At 43.4% G+C, this 21,418-nt stretch overlaps 1 protein-coding gene across 1 annotated transcript in view; it reads right to left on the bottom strand.

The window, feature by feature from the left end:
- MTHFR (methylenetetrahydrofolate reductase) overlaps positions 1 to 21,418 on the bottom strand; it is a 299,098-nt gene that overhangs the window by 154,693 nt on the left and 122,987 nt on the right. The window contains exon 7 of the mRNA XM_044075243.1: positions 5,741 to 5,875. Within this exon, the coding sequence (XP_043931178.1) occupies positions 5,741 to 5,875 (135 nt within the window). The remainder of the gene's footprint in view (positions 1 to 5,740; positions 5,876 to 21,418) is intronic.

The following is a 21,418-nucleotide window of genomic DNA, read 5'->3' as shown; positions in this document are numbered from 1 at the left end:
GACACACACACACAGGCAGAGAGACACAGGCACAGAGACACACACAGGCACAGAGACACACACACACACAGGCACAGAGACAGACACAGAGAGACAGACACAGAGAGAGAGACAGACAGAGAGAGAGAGAGAGAGAGAGACAGACACAGAGACACACACACGCAGACACAGAGACACACACAGAGACACCCACACACAGAGACACACAGAGACACACACAGACAGAGACACACAGAGACAGAGACACACACAGGGACACACACAGACAGAGAGAGAGAGAGAGAGAGGGACACAGACAGAGAGAGAGAGAGAGAGAGACAGAGAGAGACACAGACGCAAACACAGACAGACAGACACACACACAAAGAGACACAGACACACACACAAAGAGACATAGACACACAAAGACACAGACACAGACGCACACACAGATGCAGAGACAGACAGACACAGGCACACCTACACAGCCGCATACACACACAGAGACACACGCGCACACAGACACACGCGCACACAGACACACACACACACAGACAGACACACACACAGACAGACACACACACAGACACAGACACACACACAGACACACACACAGACACAGATACACACACAGACACACACACAGACAGACACACACAGATGGAGAGACACACAGCCGCACACAGAGACAGACACACGCACACACAGACAGAGACAGACAGAGACACACAGAGACAGAGACACACACAGACAGACAGAGAGAGAGAGAGGGACAGAGGGAGAGAGAGAGAGACAGAGAGAGGGACAGACGCAAACACAGACAGACACACACACACACAAAGAGACACAGACGCAAACACAGAGAGACACAGACGCACACACAGATGCAGAGATAGACAGACACAGGCACACCTACACAGCCGCACACACACAGAGACACAGACGCACAGAGACACACGCGCACACACACAGACACACACACAGACACACACACAGACACACACACAGACACAGACGGAGAGACACACAGCCGCACACAGAGACAGACACAGCCGCACACAGAGACAGACACACGCACAGAGACAGACACACACAGACACACACAGACAGACACACACAGACACACACGCAGACACAGACACACAGACACAGAGAGACAGACACACAGACACAGAGAGACAGACACAGAGACAGAGAGACACTCAGACACAGAGAGACACACACAGAGAGACAGAGACACACAGACAGACAGACACACAGACAGACACACACAGACACAGGCAGATACAGACACACAGAGATGCACACACAGACACACACACACAGACACACACACGACAGAGACACACACACGACAGAGACACACACACACAGAGACACACACACAGAGACACACAGAGACACAGACACAGAGACACACAGAGACACAGACACACACACACAGAGACAGAGACACACACACACAGAGGCAGAGACACACACACAGAGGCAGAGACACACACACAGAGGCAGAGACACACAGACACACACAGACAATACACACAGAGACACAGACACACACAGAGACACACACACACAGACGCGCACACACACAGACGCGCACACACACAGACGCACACACACAGACACACACACACACAGGCAGCAGCAGACACACACAGGCAGCAGCTCACACACACACACACACACAGACGCGCACACACACACAGACGCACACACACACACAGTTGCACACACACACAGTTGCACACACACACAGTTGCACACACACACACAGTTGCACACACACACACACACACACACACAGATGCACACACACACAGATGCACACACACAGAGGCACACACACACACAGAGACACACACACACACACACACACAGGCACACACACACACACACACAGGCACACACACACACACACACACAGGCACACACACACACACACACAGGCGCACACACACACAGACGCACACACACACCGGCGCACACACACACAGACGCACACACACACAGGCGCACACACACAGGCACACACACACACAGGCACGACACACACACAGGCACACACACACAGGCACACACACACACAAGCACACACCCACACACACACAGACGCACACACACACAGACGCACACACACACAGACGCACACACACACAGACGCACACACAGATGCACACACACACAGACGCACACACAGACGCACACACAGACGCACACACACACACACACACAGATGCACACACAGAGACACTTTTGTAGTCAAGTCATAGAAAATAAGGTAACAATGAATTGCTGTACCAAGCTTGAAAGGTCATAAATAGAAGTTATGTACTTACCATAATGTTCCATGTGAGTTGTTTATCTCGCCTTTATTCTCACTGATGGGTTCGGAGGCGATCCATTGGTCAGACTTTCTAATGCTTTTGCTAGAACCTCAGTTATCTCTGGACATCTGACAAGCAAGGAATTATTTCCCTTTTATTCCGATGACTGGGAAAGTGGGAAGGATATTGGCTTGATTGATTTAAAGACAACTCTGTAACCACTTTAGGTATGAAGTGGAGGTTAGTTCTGAGGCTAACCATGTTTTAATAGATGACTAAGAAAGGAGAACACATAACAGCCTGCAGCTCAAACTCTTTTGGATGAAGTTAAGGCCACTAACACTGTTTTTCAAGGTTAGAATTTCAAGGAAACATAAAAAGCAGTTTTAAAAAGACAGGGTTATTGTTTTCCAGAACATAATTCAGGTTCCAAGGAAGGGGGATTAGTTTCCTAACGGTCTTGATGTGCAGGATGCCTTTAAGAAACGGTTTGATCTTATAATGTCAAGAAAGAGGGGGGATAAATGGACAGACTAGCTCTTAGCTCTAGCACTTACAGAAGTTAACTGTAGCCCTGAGTTGAGAAGCTCACATAAAAATTTGAATCATTGCTACTCTAAGTTAAGATGGGTCCTGACCTCTACTGCAACACTTACAGATCATTGCTTCTATTTTGAAACATAAGGTTTTGTAGCAGCTCATCTTTAAAAATCTATCATCCAGATAGTGAGATCCAAAGTCTTGAGGAATGAATGAAATAAAGACCCTTTTCTTGTGTGGGTAAATCCATCCCAAGGAATCATCTGTGATGATTGCCCTCAACTAGATGAAAAAGAAGAGAACCATCTATGCCAAAAGGGAGTCACCAACATTGTCTTTGGTTTGTCTTTATAAATTTTTAGAAGGACCTTCAGAACGAGATGGAATTGAGGAAAAGCATGAAGAAATTTCTCTTTCCATGGAAAAGAAATGTGTTCTCCAGGCGTCCTTGTGAGGGAGTTGTTTGTTTAAAGTGGAGGCAAAGAGGCCTAAGGATTTCCAACTGGTGGACAATCTCAAGGAAGACATTTGGGTTCAATATCCATTCGTGAGAGTCTGCCTTGGATCTGCTCAATCTGCCTTTGTGTTTTGCCTGGAATAAATGTAAACAGCCAGTAGGAGTAGTAGGTTGTGTTCAACTCTCAACTCCTATGCTTTCATAGCAAGTCTGCAAATGGGGTATTTTCCCTCTTGTTTGTTGATATGTCACATAAGTGATATTGTCTGTCACTACTTTAAGAGGTCCTGGGTTCCAGAGATGGTGGTATGATGGGCATAAATTAGGACAACCATCTCTGATGTTTATCAAAGGTAAAAAAACAGCTTGCACTTCTAGCTATGTATTCTTGGGAACCGGTACACTTCAAGGATGAAGCAGAATAATCCAATAACAAAGCTCGTATAATAAAAACACAAATTTATTTAACAAAACAAAACAGTCAGTTTAGCGCTTTCACCTGTGTATATCAGGCTTCCTCAGAACTAGAACAGAACTAAAATGGAAAGCAAGCACCTAATCATGGGTTTCGATAGCAGATGACTCTAAAGGACAGGATGACTGACATGCAAACTTTCTTACCATATCTGTCCATACCTGTTACAGGGCATTAGGGACAGTACTGGTAGACGGTAGCAGTTTAGACACCTTATCTGATGTAAATAAAAATAGCAGTATCGGATAAAAGAGTTTTTATAAAGGATCTTGTGAGTTTATGGTACTTTATAAAATTTGTATGGCTTTTTAGGTGCAAGAGGTTGACAGTGAAGCCAAAGATGCCAATGTAAATAAATCCTCTAAGGCTTCTAAACATGGTGGTATAACAGAAGGATTAGGCATCTCCATGCTCCGAAGGTCATAATACCTTATATATGTGACTCTGATATCTGGTTACCTTATCACCTGAAATGCTTTATTTTATAATAGCATTCTCAAAGGGAAGCTCTTCATGGGAGGGGGGTGGAGGTGGATGGATCAGAAGACAGCACTATCGGTTTATTCACAGCCCAAAGTTAAATGCATCTGTGATGCATAAAAGTTCCTCACACTCTAAGTGAGAAGAAATTTCTTCCAAGAGAACTATTTCTTTCTTATTGGGGTAGAAGCAGAGGGAGAAAAAAAAACTGGGAAGAGTGAAAGGCTACGAGAGCTTTAAACAACCTGTTAGAAATTAAACCACTCTTCTTTTGGGTATCAGAGATGGAACACCAGGAGAGGAAATGTGCTTTGATTTTTTTTTGCCTCCTCTTAGTATTTTCCAGAGAAACAGTATGTGGACTAGAGGTAGCCAAATATACCTCATAAGGCTACCTGGAATGTCTTCTTGGATCAGTCGGGGGATTTCCCTAGTTCTCTCAGAAAATCATCCTGGATTCTCCCTTTTTGACTGAATCAGTTGTCTGGTCGGTTACTTTGGATGTGCTCAAGCCCTGCGCCACTAGGCATCAGTACTACTCAGACATAAACACAGTGCCAAGTTCGGGAATAAATCCTTATAGTGTAACTCTAGTACAAACAAATTATTCAATAAGAGGAAGAAATTTGTTATCCATATGAACAAACTTAATATTCCACCCTACCTCTCGGACAACTGGATGAGAAACATAAAATATACCCCTGGGATCCCACCTGGGTCTGTGCTGGAGAGGAGAAACAGGTGCTGACTGAGGAACATGGGCAAAATTCTTGGCTAGGCTTATAAAAGCCTCCGGGCCAATAGCCTACTATCATCCTATGAACCCATAATAGCAAAATCAAATATCCACCAATGAGAAGTGAAAACTGAGGACCAGAAACCCTTTTTCAGCTGTGTTAAAATAAATCAATTCGACTGGACAAACTGGGACTGATTTGTGCCTAATCTGTGCAGAAATGGTCACACCTATCTTTAAAGCCATGGAGAGCATCATTATGGAACTTATTAAGAAGAACATGGGCAGTTACAATCCTGGATTCAAACTATTTTGGGTTCATTAAAGGTAGAGCTTGCCTCCTAAAAACATAGTGGACTCCTTTGAACAAGTCACTGATACAGTGGATGCAGGCAAATCAGTTCACACTGCTTACTTTGGCCTAGCCAAGGCTTTGGGACACCATCTTACATTCATTCTGGCATCATCAACAAGCTAACCAAACTAAAGGTAAACCCCTCCATTACCTGCTGGATATCAAACTGGCTTGCTGACATAATCCAGTCTATCAGCCTTGATCAGTAAAAGTAAAATAACAGAGGGACAGTTTCTGATTTCAAACTAGCCTTACAATCTATTGAACTTCTGTCTAAAATATCAGCTAAAAAAATCATCACATCTTTTATTGGCTAGTCCTTGTCTAAGGCAAAAAGCAGTGGCAAAATGTTGAATGAACAGGGATCCAGAGCATAAAAATAATTACTTACCATCTTCCATTGGGAAATTCATCCCATTCCTGAGTTCTGTAAATGTAGCTCTTTGGCCTTGAAGACCAGAAAATTGGTCTTACATCTTCAACTTTGCGTTTTGGGTTGGCACTAACAGCCCAAGGCAGCAGACGTCTTCAGAGGAAGGAAAAAAGTAAACAAATACATAAAAATAAAATAAGCAAAACTCAAACAGTATATAGCAAGCTGTCAGTAAAAAAAAAAAAAAAAAAAAAAAACAGGCAATAAACGCATCTCACATTCCAGACTTTTTTGACACTGCACTGAAAAATACAACTCAGAAAAGATGCCAAATAGACAGTATTCATTTAAACGGTAGTAGGTGTGTTGAAAAAGATGGCTGGCAAAAAACTGCAGTTGATCCACTCAGTTTGCCCGCATTCCACCAGATAGTATATTAAATCCTAAAAAAAAAAAACAACAGCTTATATTTGTTGATCTTTAACTACAAATCTATTTTATCTGAAATAAAACCGAAGTAATTACCACAAAAAATAGATTTGCATGATTGTGGTTCTTCCCCTTTAACTAATAAGACTGAAATTATCATTCTGCACTCTGTACAGCACAGAAAAAAATCTCTCAGGCTTTAGAGTCTCTCCCTTACCCATAATGCCCAGGATATCACCAATTTCTCTAAATATGAATTACATATAGGAATATACTCAACACACATCTAGGATTACATAGGTATACCCTCCAAGTGGAACCTCAGCTGCAAGGCTGGAGGAAGGAATGCTGAAAACGAACCATGACCATGCACATCTACTGTAATAGAAGTTCACGGCTTTTATAATGTGACATGGTTTAATTCATCCTCTTCAAAGCACTGGACATAAACTCCAGCAGAACCTTGAGTGGAATCATAAAAGATAAGCTGGAATAACTGAGATACCAAAGAAGGCTCTGAACCCAGAGAGCACATTTACCTTACAGAGAGTCTTGTGAAAATAATCAGATAAGTCCATGTCAAAGCCAGATAAATGTCATCCAATGATAAATGGCTATGATGTGGAATCTGTTTTAGGGTGATTTGTTGAGGTTTTAATGTACTTAACATAGCAGATTCTAATGTATTCAGACAACCATCTAGACAGCCTACCTTTTGAAGCTTTGATGCCCTGTCAAGTGCACAGGAAAGAAACATTTGAGAATTTATTTTCTATTTGTTAACTGTGTGGATGGGCTGGTCTCTTACCCCTTTTCAGCCATGACTTGGACTCAAAGAGCAGTACAATACACAATTCAACACAGAATTAATATAGGAGAGTAACAGATCTGATAATATGCATACAATAAAATAAATGAAAAATACACAGTATCTAAAAAGGTACATAATCATTTCAGACAGATTTTGTTAAATCAAAGTAAAATCTCAATTGTCTGTTCATATTCATATCCATACAACGTATTAAGTACTATACTTTGAGGAGTTCAGGGGAAAAAAAGATGGTTGAAGACTTAGTTAAAACGCACTTCCAAGGCCACTTTTGGTATGACAGTCAGGCTAGTTTGCAGGACTATGGGAAGCATGGGTCTATGTCATATCATTGAATGGCCACATTGTCGAAGGGCATCTCATCGATAATGCAGGACATCATACTGTATTGACTGAGACCGTGTTATGGTAGGGATCATGAAGTTTGCCCTTTTCAACACTATAGTGCGATCTCAGAGTTGGTATATATAATTAGCGGGGGGGGGGGGGTCGATGGCCATTTGATGATATGACAGACCTGTGGAACACCAGCTATAGGGGTTTTGCACACAAGGTCTGAAGCTCTGAAATCATTCTCACTGAAGTGACAGCCATGAGAAAAAGACAGATTTTCAAGAAAGTTTTTTTTCAGTTTTGCCATGGAAGCCAGATCAAAAGGAAGAATTAACTTTTTTAAGCAGAAAATATAAGTTGCAGAGAACAATAGCATCTCTGAATGAGGGGAGGCCCTAATCAAGAATGTACCCTCAAGAAATGCCTTATGTGAACCTTAACAGATTATCGGCAAGGCCAGAGTCAAAGATCTGGAAAAAGGTAGCACAAGACTGGAGGAGCAGGAAGTGAAAGGTAAACCAACCACAACCTGAGGCCCAAACAGAAAAAAGAAGTCCACTAGCTTCTTTACATTTTTCTGACACTAGGCCTCTGGTTGAACCTAAGTGGGTAATCTACATCCTCAACAATCAACAGAAGCGGTGAAATCATGTGGTTAACTCTGAAGGAATGAAATCCAGGTTAGGCCTGCCAGGCAGACAAGTTAAAATGGTTCTGAAAGGACTCAATCTGAAATCCTATTCAAGAAGGTGAAGCCAAAGAAAGGGAAACTACATGTGCCTATGCCAAAATGAGGCTTCAAGGATGAGCTTGGATTTGTTCTGTTTTGCTTTCTGTAAGAACTTTGGGATCTAGGTAATATGGGGAAAGCAGAGCCACCCAAAGGTCACTCCTGGACTACAGCATTCATAGACTAATGTCCTGGTTGGGGAAAAGAAATTGCTGCACTTGATATTGGTCAGGAAAGTAAAGAGATCACAGCGGGTTTCTCCCATTGACAAAATTTCCACATCACTGACAGTTGAGTACCACTCATTTGGCATCAGCAAGCACCAAATGAGTCTGCCAACCAGTTGGTTTCATCAGGAATGTTTATAGCTATAAAAAAATGTTTAAACATTATAGGCCATTCCCACAATCTCATGTTACAACCACGTTATTTAAGAGTACAGCAACTACACCAAGATGGACGGAGTCATGGAACCCCTGCAAGGCGAGGACAGTACTCACCTCAAGAATACAGGATTTATACTACAACCATACACCTTGGACTGTGCTCCTGCCAACACCCCTCACACAGTACAGAAATGAAGCATCTATATAGACTAATTAGAACAGCAGGACAGTAGAGAGATAAAATTGCTTGCCCGGAGTGAGATTGGAGTTACCATACAAGATGATTCTACAGGCCTCAGACATCCATTTTTTTTTTATCAACATGATGTTCAAGCATGGAGACCACACAAGTCTTTAAAGATCTACAGGACAACTCTAATGTAATACCTTGCAATGGAGATGACAGACTGTGGCTGCTTTGAGACACACATTTGCTTATCCAAGTATTTTGTAAAAATAGAATCACCATGCACTGAACGGCTAGCATTCTTTCCAAGGGAAGGATGGACTTTATAAGTGTCTCCAGTGAGCAACTTAAGAAAGTGAGGTTATGGAGTGGCTGCATGTGAGACTTTGCATTGTTCGCTGTGATTCCCGAAGAAAGGAAGAACTGAAGAAAAGAAAATACTATACAGGAATCAGATTTTCCAGTGTTAGAATAGCAAGAAGCCAGTTGCTCAGACAGAAAAATCTTGATCTGCAGCCTCGGGCTCACTCCATTCATGACCATGCATTTAATAAACAATCTGGGATTAAAGGCAAGTCCAGCCTTTAACTGAACAGGACAGTCTTCTAATCAGAACCAGAGGAACCTTCATAAACCTTTGCAATTTTTAATGGCCTGATAGGTGTCTTAAGCTGTTCAAGAAGCACACCCAAGCTCCTCTTGATAAGCCAGGAAGAACCGACTGCACTGTGAGCATCTGGAACTTTTGCTTCGGGATGTACTCATTTAAGCTGCTCAGATCCAGTACTGGCCTGAACTTATTGGCCTTTCTGAGACCCAAAAAGAATGTTTAAAAACATCCTTATTCAATTATTACTTTAGACATTAACATGCATACATCAATAGAAAACAAACCATATTAACATTTTTCATATTTATGCATTACACATTATATACATTCCATCTTTTAAACAATTATTCACTCAAATATTACATACATTGCTCACTTTCTGCCTTTATTTTAAACCTCTCTCCTCCTGAACATTATTCTGCATGTATTGTCATCTCAAGTTTCATTTTTTTTTTCAATTTAATTCACTCCTTCCCTTTTCTAAAGATCCCACCTTTATAATTTTTTTACCTCATTTACAATATTCAGTACTTCATGTACAGTTGGTTTAAATTTCAACTTCCATTTTCTAGTAATTGCTTTTTTGGCAGTCAATAGCATTAAACTTAGTAAGGCCTTACTATATTTAGGCAATTCAAATTCTGTGTCCAAGCTTAAAAGAATCATTTTCATAATTACAGCCATATGCTTCCACATTTCTGACAGAGTACACTGTAGGGAACTTTTGAAATCTGCCAACTCATTTCACTTCCAAAAAAATATGTGCTTCACTCTCTGGTTTCTATCACACCTCCAGCAATTGATTTTGCTAGCTACTCTAGGAAAATTTATCTGAAGTCTGCTTGGTTATAAAAATACCAGTGCAAACACATCAAATCAAAAATCCTATATTTTCTAGACTTTGTTACATGCTCGGGAGCCATAAAAAATGTCCTCTCGTTGTTCCTTCATTGCCTTTCGGGTCTCTTTTACCAATTTTTTTCTCTCCTCCAACTGATTCTTACAGTTAACATGCAATATTTTATATGCCCTACTAATTTTCTCTTTAACAGTAGCTTCTGTTCTAGACCGGACTAAAAACTTCACCAGAGCTGTGTCTTTCACTTAGCACTCTGGTATCCCTTTCTCTTTGCCTATAATCTGATATCAATCCCTTATCATAGGATCATAGATTAGTACTAGGCTAACTACCCTTGTGAGGCATTTTAAGCCTAACCAATTGCCCTGCAACTTGTGTCTATAAGGTAAACACCTTAACCATTAAGCCAACCTGATAGGGAAAGCAGTCTTTAAACAGCATTCCAAACTTCTCCTTGGCCTCATCCCACTCTTACCTTTCCCTCTCAATTTATTTTTCCCCCTATACTTTGGTTCCTTTAACAAGTTTCTATAGTAAATTCCAGTAACGTCTTGCCTATTTTTTATGCCCCAACTTACAGTCATCCCTGTTGGCAAAATCTCCTTTCTCCATATTTTGAGTTGATATACTCCTTCGGTGTTTCATTTAATTTTAAGCAACTCTGAGTGCATTTGATTGTTTTACTCTAAATTACTGAAAGTCATGTCCTGTGCCAAAACATGCACTCCTTTTGACTGAACAGCTGCAGGATTGAGTTTTCTCTTCCCCTTTTATGAATGATTTTATTTCATGTTCTTCAAATTTCTTCTTTGCTGACATTCAGTTCAGTATAATTACTAGTCAGTGACTGCATTTTATCCAAGCTGACGATTTCAATTGCCCTTTTTTTCTCGGTTTGTTTTCACACTGGGAGAGCTCAGATTAGAGTGTAGCTAAGGACCTGAGTAGAGTGTAGCTAATGACATATCTCAGTAGTGATCGTTGGCCCAGGGGCCAGTGCAGTGTGCTAAGTGTTTGAAATCAGTTTAATTTCATTTACCGGAGCTGCACAGAGGTTAGCAACAATTAATCAATCGATCAATCAATCTCCTGCGTTAGCTGAAGCATCCACTGCTTGCTACTGAAAAATAAGTATTATTTTTACTTGATCTGCACTTTTTGCATTGTATTTGACTGTTGTTCTGTTACTTTTGAACTGTTATTTTACTATAATTTTTTGTGTGGTGTCCTGCACTTTTAGCCTAGCATTGACTTGTTTCAGATTTGCTGGACCCAGTCTGTTTTGACAGTTTGAGAACTAAATCAGCTTTCCTCCACAAAAGAAGGCCTCCCCCTATGCCCTAGTGGGAGTAGAGTGTAGCCAAGGACCTATCCGATTAGTGATTGTTGGCCCATGGCCCAGACTAGTGTGGTACTATTGTTTAGAGTGTTTGAAATCGGTTCAATTTCATGGCTACTTGTTGCCCACATTAGTACAGGTTTGCGTGGCATGCACCACCAGCATAAGCATGCACTACTGCACAGTGGAGGATACCACTGGAGGCTATAGATGCAAACAAGAAAAAGAAATTATGTTCTTACCATAACGTTCCATCTGTGTTGTTCATCTTCATTCATTCCTTACTGATGGGAAGTTGGTTCCGTCCTCGGAACAGAATAGGCCTTATAACAAGCTCGTGCCAGCCAAACCATAGTGCCCCTCTCCCTGTTACCTCAGATCGAGTTTTCCCATAATAAAGAAAGCAGAGGCTTTTTCTGAGCGGAAAACCCTCCTAATGCGGGATTAGGACCAAATCCGATTCTCCAGGAGCCCCTAGGAGGGGGGAGGAGGGTCTGACGTAATGAATGAATGAAGATGGACAACACAGATGGAACGTTATGGTAAAAACATAACTTCATCTGATGTTGTTAATCTTCATTCATTCCTTACTGATGGGACAAAGTCCCTAGCTACTTTATGCCTTGGGAGGCCCTTATGGGATGTTCCTGAGTATCATTGAACCAAAGGATGTTCTCCCCCTGGAGACCAAATCCAATTTGTTATGAGTGATAAAGGTATGAGGGGTAGACCAAGTTGCAGCTGCACAGATATCATCCATTGAAGCCTTTGAATGAAAAGCAACAGAAGTCACCACTGATCTGGTGGAATGTGCTTTGACCTTGCCCAGCAGAGGAATTTTATTACGTTGGTAAACCAAGAAAATACAGTTTCTCAACCATTTGGACAAGGTCACTTTAGAGACAGTTACCCAATTTTGTGCCAGAATAGGAAACAAATAACTGGTCCATTTTACCTACTGACTTAGTTCTGTCCAGATAAAAATGTAATTGCCTATGTACATCCAGCAAGTGAAGACAGTATTCTCCTTGGAGTAGTGAGGAAAAAAAGACTGGTAGGTCAATTGTCTGGTTAAGTGTCAATTATGAAATAATTTTAAGCAGAAAACAAGGGTTAGTCCGGAGTGACACTCTCCCCTTATGAAAGACCATACAAGGGTGTTTTATGCACAAGGCCTGAAGCTCTGAGATGCGTCTCGCTGATGTGATGCCTACTAAGAATAGAGATTTCCAAGATAAAATCTTTAAATCGCAAGTGGTAGCAGGTTCGGAAAGGGACTGGGTCAGGGATTGTAGTTTGTTTGTGTTTTTCAGCTTTTCCCGGTTAGGGCTCGCCACAGCGGAACTCCGGTCCGCTAATGATTGGTAGTGGATTTTTACATACCGGGTTACCAGCCCTGACGCACAACCTTTAATGAAGGCATGCACAATTCACGTATGCCTCCACACAGTAGACACTCTAGCTGAGAATCGAACGGGACAAAGTCTTGCTATGAGGCGACAATGCTACCGCAGCACCACCACCGCAGTTGCGTGTCAGGGATTGTAGTACTAGTGTTGAACTCCAAGGCTCAATTGGTTATTTGAAGGGTGGTCTGATATGAGAGACCCCTTTCAGAAAGATTTTGCAGCGATGATGGGAGATTAATGCTGAGTCTTGGAATCCATTATGGAAGCTTGAGATCGCAGCCAAATGTACTTGAATGGTGGAGGCTGCTGCTCCTGAATGAAGACCTGATGGACAATCCAAAACCACACTAACAGGAGCTGAGCAAGGATCTAGTTCTCTTTGTCGGAACCAAATAAGGAATCTCTTCCATTTGCCGAGTTAGATTTTTCTGGTGGCTGGTTTATGTGAAGCCAGAAGGATACTGCACTGTAGGTACTGGGGAGGTAAGCTTATTTTGCCTAGTGATTACCTGAAGTGGAGAAACCAAGCTGTCAGCTTGAGACTGGAAAAGTTCGGGTGAGTCAACCCTTGTGGGTGCGAGATCAATTCTGCAGTTGGATCCAGAATCCACGGTTGGTATACTAAGTGAGGCCAAAGGAAGGGAAACCAAATTTGTCAAGGCCAGTAAGGAGCAATGAGGATTACTCTGCTTCTCAGCTGAAGGGCCTTCTTTAGAAACTGGGGAATCAGGGGAAAGGGAGGGAAAGCATACAGGAGTCCCGTGGGCCAACCGTGTATCAGAGCATCCCTTGGGGACTCCCCCTGTTGGGGAACTAGGGTAAAGTAGCTGCTGCATTTGTGATTTGCTGGGGAGGCGAATAGATCACAGCAGGGCTGGTCCCAGTGGCTGAAGATCTTCGCTGCCATGAGTGGATTGAGGGACCACTCGTGAGGCAGTAGGATACATATGCTCAGCTGGTTTCCAATCACGTTGGAAATCCCGGGAATATGCGTTGCAATCAGAAAGCACTTGAAAGCCATCACCCACTGCCAAATTCTCATGGCCTCTCGACATAATGGGTAGGACTTGGTTCCCCCTTGTTTGTTGATGTATCGGACTACTGGCATATAGACTGTATTGCAATTGTTCCTGACGGGAGGACACAGTGAAATGCTTGCAACACCAGAAGCACTGCCCCCTATTCTAGAACACTGATATGCAGATTGGCCTCTATGTCTGACCACATGCCTTGGACCGTCTTTCCCTGGAAAAGCCCCCCCCCCCACCCTATAAGGAAAGAATCTGTGGTCACTGTAGCCCTGGGTTGAGATGGGGAGAAAGGGCGACTCCATAAGCCGTCCTCTGGCTTCATCCACCAAATTAAATCTTGCTTGCATTGTTTTGTTATGCGGATTTGAAAGGACATAGGATGATGTGAGTGATACCACTGCATCAGTAGGAGCCACTGAAGAAGCCTCATGTGTAGTCTTGCTAGAGGAACTATTGTAATTGATGCTGCCATTGAACCCAAAAGTTGAAGGACCGCTTGAGCTGAAACTTGGTTTTGACAGAGTATCACCCGGAGTTGGGACCCTATCCTTTCCAGTCTGTGATATGGGAGAGAGACCAGACAAGACTGGGTATTGAAAGTTGCTCCTATGAATTCCAATGTTTGAGAAGAAGGAGCTAGGTTGCATTTCTTCCAGTTTATAGAGATTCCTAAGAATTCTGCCAGTGTGAGTGTAGTTTAGGGCTGTCACCAGTTGCCGCTTGGTGGGGGTGGTAAGAAGCCAATTGTCTAAGTATGGAAACACCCGGAATCCTTGAAGTTTCAAGTGAGCTGTTACCATTGCCATGCATTTGGTGAACACACTGCGGTCTGTAGAGAATGCAAAGGGCAGTGCACAGAATTGGTAGTGATTAGCTCCCAGCTGGAAGCGAAGGAATCTTTTGGAGCGCTTGTCCATTTTTATGTGGTAATACGCATCCTGAAGATCTATTGAGCACATCCAGTCATCTTTCTCCAGAAAAGGGAGGATAGACTGAACCATGACCATCCGGAATTTTTCCTGGTTGGTAAATTTGTTCAGAATGCTGAGATCCAAAATTGGTCTCCAGTCCCCTGCCTTTTTTGGCACTAAAAAGAATTGAGTAGAATCCGGATCCTATTCGGTCTGGTGGAACTGCTTGGATGACTCTTTTTTGAGACAGCTTTCTTGTCTCTTGAGCTGCTGCTTCCCTTTGAGTGGGTGGAATGTCGGGAATTTGTCTTGATGACTTTGGGTAAATGTTGAATGGTATGTGGTAACCTCTGGCTATAATCTTCTGCACCCAAGAATCTGTGGTTATTGTTTGCCGGGCAGGGTGGTTCAGAGAAAAATGTTCACCGACTGCTTCCAGAGGAAAGCAATCGGGCCACTCTTCAGGAGCGCTCGTAGGGCTGTCCAGAGAAAGAATCCCTAGACCCCTGGTTATGCAGGTTCCCTCTGCTTCTATAGGTGCATCTTCCAGAAGAGTTATCCCCTCTGCCCCGGGGAGTAAACTCGCCATGTGAATCATGGTAAGGACCCTGGTATTTCTTGTGCCACATCTTTCTACTCCTCAGATTCCTAGAGTAGGGACGTTGGGCAGTGGAAAAATGTACGCCCATGGCAGACAGGGTCTTGCCATTTTTTTCACACCTGGCCAACGTGCCTTTCACTTTCAGGCCAAAAAGAAAAGAAACTTCCACTGGAGCGTTAAGAAAGGAAGACTTAAAAGGGTCCGCAAAGTCACAAAGGCGCATCTAGGTGTGATGTCTCATGACAACATCTGAACCCGCCTCTCTAGCCACCCCCTTGGTAGTGTGAGAAATTAACTGAATGGAGGAGTTGGATATGGATTCCAAGGTTGCAAGCTGCGAGTCAGCTTTGTCACGTACCTAGTCAGAGACTGCTCCTGCTTAGGTTCTGGAGAGCTCTGAGACGAGGTCTCTCTGAAGCCTAGCAAAGTGTACCAGATAGTTCAAAGACCGAATGGCAAAGCTCATTGAGGCAAACACTCGCTTCCCTAACCTGTCCACCGCCTGAGACTCTGTTTGAGAGATGGACTGTCTGATTCTCCTCAGCAAACTCTTTCTTAGTGGCTGCCAACACCACCCCAGCGTCTACTGGTAGGCTCTTGGACCAGTTTGGGTTTTCCTCAGAGGGGATAACATTTTGTCTGATCTCCATGGGATTGGGTCAATGGTATTAGGACTCTTCCATGTGTGCTGCACAACGAGTTGGACTAGCTCATCTGCAGGTGAGTCACCCAGGAAGTAGAGGGTTGAGCACGAAAAGCCTGCAAGAATACAATCTCCTAGGAGGAAGGGTTGGTGGGCTTCCAGCCACCCTGCTGTTTCAGAATTTCCAGGATGTGTCCAAAGGAGATATCCTCGGAGGGTAACCATGGGGACCCCTCCCCTTCATCGTAGTCCATATGTTCGGTGAGAGACTCCTCAGGGGAGTCCTCTTGCATAGTACCTCTTTAGCGTGGGCTTTTGAAGAGAACTCCAATGAGGGGGCACCTTGCGGTAGGGTATCTTGCGGCTCCTGTGCTTGATGTCCCGATGTGGTGATCCGTGTCAGTTGCGGCTCAGAGGGAGGACATAACTGGTATTCCAATGCCGATGGTTTGCCTACAGAGGCAAGGCCCCTCTACATCGCTTTTTAAAGCTGGCCCACCTGAAGAGGGATAGGAGCCTGGAACGGAGAAGGACAACCTCGGAACCGGGGTCACACCCTGCTCCAATGGGACCGCTCTCAAGGAAGGAACCCTAAGAGGACTAGGTACTGTCAGGACTCCTAGAACCATAACAGATGGTGCCATAGAAAAAACAGGCACCGTACTAGGTGTCACAGTGCCCACAGTCCAGTCATGATCCTGAGGATGGCCTGGCTGAGCGAGCCAAAGACAAAGGGTCAGCTCCGGAACCATGGTGAGGTCCACCAATGAAACCGAAGAAATGGGAACCGAAAGAGGCGTTGGTGCCGAGAACTTCGATGCCTGCAAGGAGGTCAAAGGAGGACAATATGTCGCAGTCTGTGGGGGATAGACTCCCAACTCCAGATGGGAGGGGAGTTTTGGAAGGTGTTGCAATCCCTGTGGCTGTCAGCAGCTGATCCACAAGACACACCATGTCTAATTCAGAGAGGCTCCATGTTGATCGGGTCGATATCCTTGATGGGGAATCAGGCCATTCCAAAAAGGGGCTAAATTGTTGCCCAAAGAAAGGATCCACCGTGGGTGAGTATCAGGACCGAGCAGACTTGTCTATCAGCACCATGGTCTCAAAACCAGTGATATGTATGGGTAAAGTGTCCGGTGCCTGAGTGACTAAAATCAGTGCCAAAGGGAGTAGAACAGACACAGAGGTAAAATTGGTGCCATAGACAATGTCGGTGCCGTGGTCACAATTTTCAAAGATGGTACCGAAGACACTGCCGTGGAGGGTGGTTGAGGCCCTGGAGTCGAAGTGGTCAAAGTCAATTTAGGTACTTTCTGTTTGGGTTCCTGCTTCTCATCACCAGAGGGCGAGGAAGGAACTGAATGAGGTCTTTTTTTTTGTGCTCTTTACTCGGAGGGGGGCGAGCCCTCTGACCCAGGAATACCGCTGAGAAAGGTGTCTTAAGAAGGCCCTTTAATATCAACTTGTTCTTTCTCTCGTTCAGGGTATGAGAGCTGAACCCTTTGCATATACTGCAAGGAGGCTGAACCGAAAGTTGCGGGACACCCAGACAATAAACACAGGAAATATGGCTGTTGGAATTGGGCATTTTGTGACCACATTGGTCGCATTGTTTACAACCAGAAGTTCCCATTTTACTGACATGGCAGAAGACTAATTTAAACCAAAGTCTAGATACTAACACAACCAAAATGCTACAACAAACTCTACAAGAAGGGATAGAGAAAGTTTTTTTTTTTTTTTTTACTACAAATACAGAAAGAAAGGCAGGAAAGGATACCAACAATGATATCAAGATTACCTAAAATGGTACAGGAAAAGAGAGAGGGGGGGGGGGCCTGTACTAATGATGGTACTTAAGATTACCAAGTTGGTAAGGGAGACAGTAGAAAAACCTTAATAAATGGGCAAAAGTTTAGCGATTAGCTAAAGAAGCAAGCAACAAAGATAAAAAAAGAGAAATTTGAAGAAAAGGTTTTACAACTGAAATATCTTGAAGTACTTAGCTGAGAGCTGGCTTGACATGTGCTACCTAGCAAATGAAATCTGGAGGTAACAGGGAAAGGGGCACTACGGTTAAAGCTTAGCTTAAGAGTTTTTTGGCTGGCATGAGCTTCTTATAAGGCTGACTCGGTTCTGAGGATGGAACAGACGTCCCATCAGTAAGGAATGAATGAAGATTAATAACATCAGATCAGACAATTTTCCCTTGGTCAACTGCTTGTGCTCACTGCTTTGCTTCACTGCCCAGTTAAGACACTCAGCTAAGCCTCTGGAGGTTCCTCCACAAGTCTTACCCATTAAGCCCCTCGCAGGTTAGAACTTTTTCTTGTCCCTTAGCCGTACCTGGTCCTTCTAGTCCTCTCCTTGTTACTGATTGCAGTACTTCACCTAGCATCATGAATGGACAATTTCCCACCATTCTCCAGCCAACCTGATAGACATGGGCACCCTGAGGCAATGCAGCAATTGCCTCATGTACACCGACAACCCACTTCCCCTAATTCACACAAATTCAATAAGTGAGAGATGCGTCTATATTAAGAATCTAGAATCTAAGCTCTCACACTCACAAATCAGTATATCAGATGCTAAGCAGTTGTCAGCTCACACACGTCACCTCCTGCACCATCCACACATACGACACCTAAACCTACACATGCAGAGGTTCTCACTAGAGCCTACTTACAGATCAGAGACCTCCCAAACAAACACACTTCACTTAATACATTCCCAGCAAATCACACCAAGCATACAAACACACACACAAGTGTCTCACCAAACAAGTCTCTATAACAAAATACAAAATCAAATGTTTTAGTCATAAGTGACTCCATTGTCAGACACAGATGTCACACTCACCAGGATGGATAAGGAAAAGGTCACAGTCAGCGGTCAGTCAGGTGCCAGGGTCCGGCACATTACACATGCACTCAAGTCTCTCAACAACAGGCACTGTTAAGCTCTCTGATTACGTGTCCCAGTCGGGTATGTCCCTAGCCTTAAGCAGCATTCTACCTTCACCTAGGATGATACCTCAATACAGACAAAAACTGACCGACTTCAACAACTGGCTTAGTTTCTGGTGTCATTCTAATGGGATCCACTAACTGTCAGCCTGGGAATATGGTTGATAGACCACAATGTTTTTCCAAAGATAGACTCCACCTGTTACCTCTGGGCTTTCGGCTACTGGTTAAGACTCTTGCCTCCCCCATAGTGCCTTTTTTAGGCAATGTCACAAAATCAAAATTACCAATGTAAAAATATCCTCAAAGAACAACCTTAAAGTTATGCTACTAAACGCTAGGTGTCTAAATCTGAAACTGCACTCACTGGAAGCACTCCTCACCTTGGAAGATGCAGATGGCTGTGCAGTCACAGAGACCTGTTCAAGGCCACGTACAGCACCCCAGCCATACCAGGATATAATGCCTTCCACACGTTCGGGCCATAAAATGAATGCAGGAAAAATAGAGGATGAGGAGTATCAAACACAAAGATAAATATACCTCCAGACTGGTTAAACAGAATGATTCCACAGTTACTTCATGTGCAAATAACGACAGGAAACCCCCCTCTCCAAGTTATCGTCGGCTATAGCTCCCCCTCTATGAACCAAGATATCCACACTGCCTACTTGGATCTACTTGAGTCGCTCAAAATACAATCAAACACCTTAGTTATGGGTGACTAACTACCAGTCCATAGACTGGGTAAATTATACGTGTACAAACACTCGCCTTCTTTAACTCAAATGGCTTAGAGAAGATAGTTGGCACTCCTACAAGAAGCCCAAACATTCTAGACTTGGTATTCACCAACATGGTAGAACAATGCACCACCACAAGTGTGCGGCCCTCCATGGTGAAGTCTGGTCATAAATCAGTCTTTTTCAAAACAATGATAGCATTAGACCCCCTCCAGGAGAAATTAGGCTAAAAGACTTCTCCAAAGCCAAGTATAGCCTCTTATGAGAAGGCATTAATAGCTTCAAAGCTCCTGTTCTCATTGATGGCAAGGACACCTGTACTGGAATTACACCAATGCATTGTATAAACAGCTATACAATTGTATTGACTCCGCCATTCCTGATAGGACCAAAGCAAGATCCTCAGGAAAAAAAACAAGCCTGTCTGGTGGACATCCACCATAAACAGGTTATATAATAAGAGGAAGGAATTGCTGTCTAAGAAGAAGGAACGATCTCAGAATTGGAAGCACACCCTTCTCAGCTTGAACAAGCAAATACGACATCTTGTAAAGTCCTCTAAAGCTAAATACGAATCTAGATTAGCATCCCTAGCTAAGGATAGCCATAAGGCCTTCTTTAGCTATATCGAAACCTTAAAGGAAAAGCCAAGACTTGAGCTGAACTGGTAGTGAATGGTACCCTATATACTGAACCAATGGAAATAGCCAACCTGCTAGTAGACATGTTCAGTGAAAACTTCTCCCCTGTCCTCGACACATACACCCAAAAATTCTCCTACCTCCCATTCTCTCACCTAGTCTCTCTAAAGAACAGGTTTTAATCACCGTCTCAAAGGCCAACAACACAGCCTCTAGGAGACCTTATAACATCCCAGGCTGTGTTCTCAATGGTTTAAAACAGGAGTTAGTAACACCATTAGGTACTCTTTTCAACCGCAGCTTAAGCACTTTTTTTGTTCCTGCTGAATGTAGAACAGCTACCGTCATCCCCTTGCAGAAGGGGGGGTGCATCCACAGACTCAGGAAACTTTAGACCCATTAGCCTAACCAGCCTCATCTACAAGGCCATGGAGAGAATCATCATGGACCTTAACAAGGATATAAAAGAGACCTACAAACACTTGACCCAAACCAGTTTGGCTTTGTTAAAGAGAAATTTTGCCTGTTGAACCTGGTGGACTTCTTTGAGACTGTCACCATAGGAAGTTACTAGGTTATTAGCCCTGAGGCTCTTATAAGCCTAGCTAAGAGTTTAGCCCATGTGTAGACAAGTCAGCGCTCAAAACCCCTGTCCAGCAGGGACACAGGTGGAATCCCAGGGGTGTATTTTCTGTTTCCCATCCAGTTGTCCAGGTTGCGCTTGAAAAGGGATAATAAGGCTGTGAAGACTGGCAGAGATGGGTGAAGGCTGCCAGCCTAGCCAGAAAGAATTGTGCAGATAATTCTATCATTTGTAAATATGAATGTTGAACAAGTTGCTTTTTTAAATGAAAGAATGCTGTGAAATGTTGAACTTAAAACAATGTGGCAACATTGCTATCTGAAGTAAAGAAAGCCAAGTCAAGCATTTCTTGTTGGTCCTTTGAAATTAAAATTATTTCATCACTGCCTTTCATGTTTACAATTCGGCGCCTGCCGGGCTAGATGAAGGCTTCCTGCCTATTGTTTTAAGGCTAAAGTTA

This window comes from Protopterus annectens, chromosome 1.part1 (genome assembly GCF_019279795.1).
Source record: "Protopterus annectens isolate FY-2018-M chromosome 1.part1, PAN1.0, whole genome shotgun sequence".
Lineage (NCBI taxonomy): Eukaryota > Metazoa > Chordata > Ceratodontiformes > Protopteridae > Protopterus > Protopterus annectens.
Note: the sequence above shows the minus strand (reverse complement) of the source record. Positions and strands in the feature narration are given on the sequence as shown.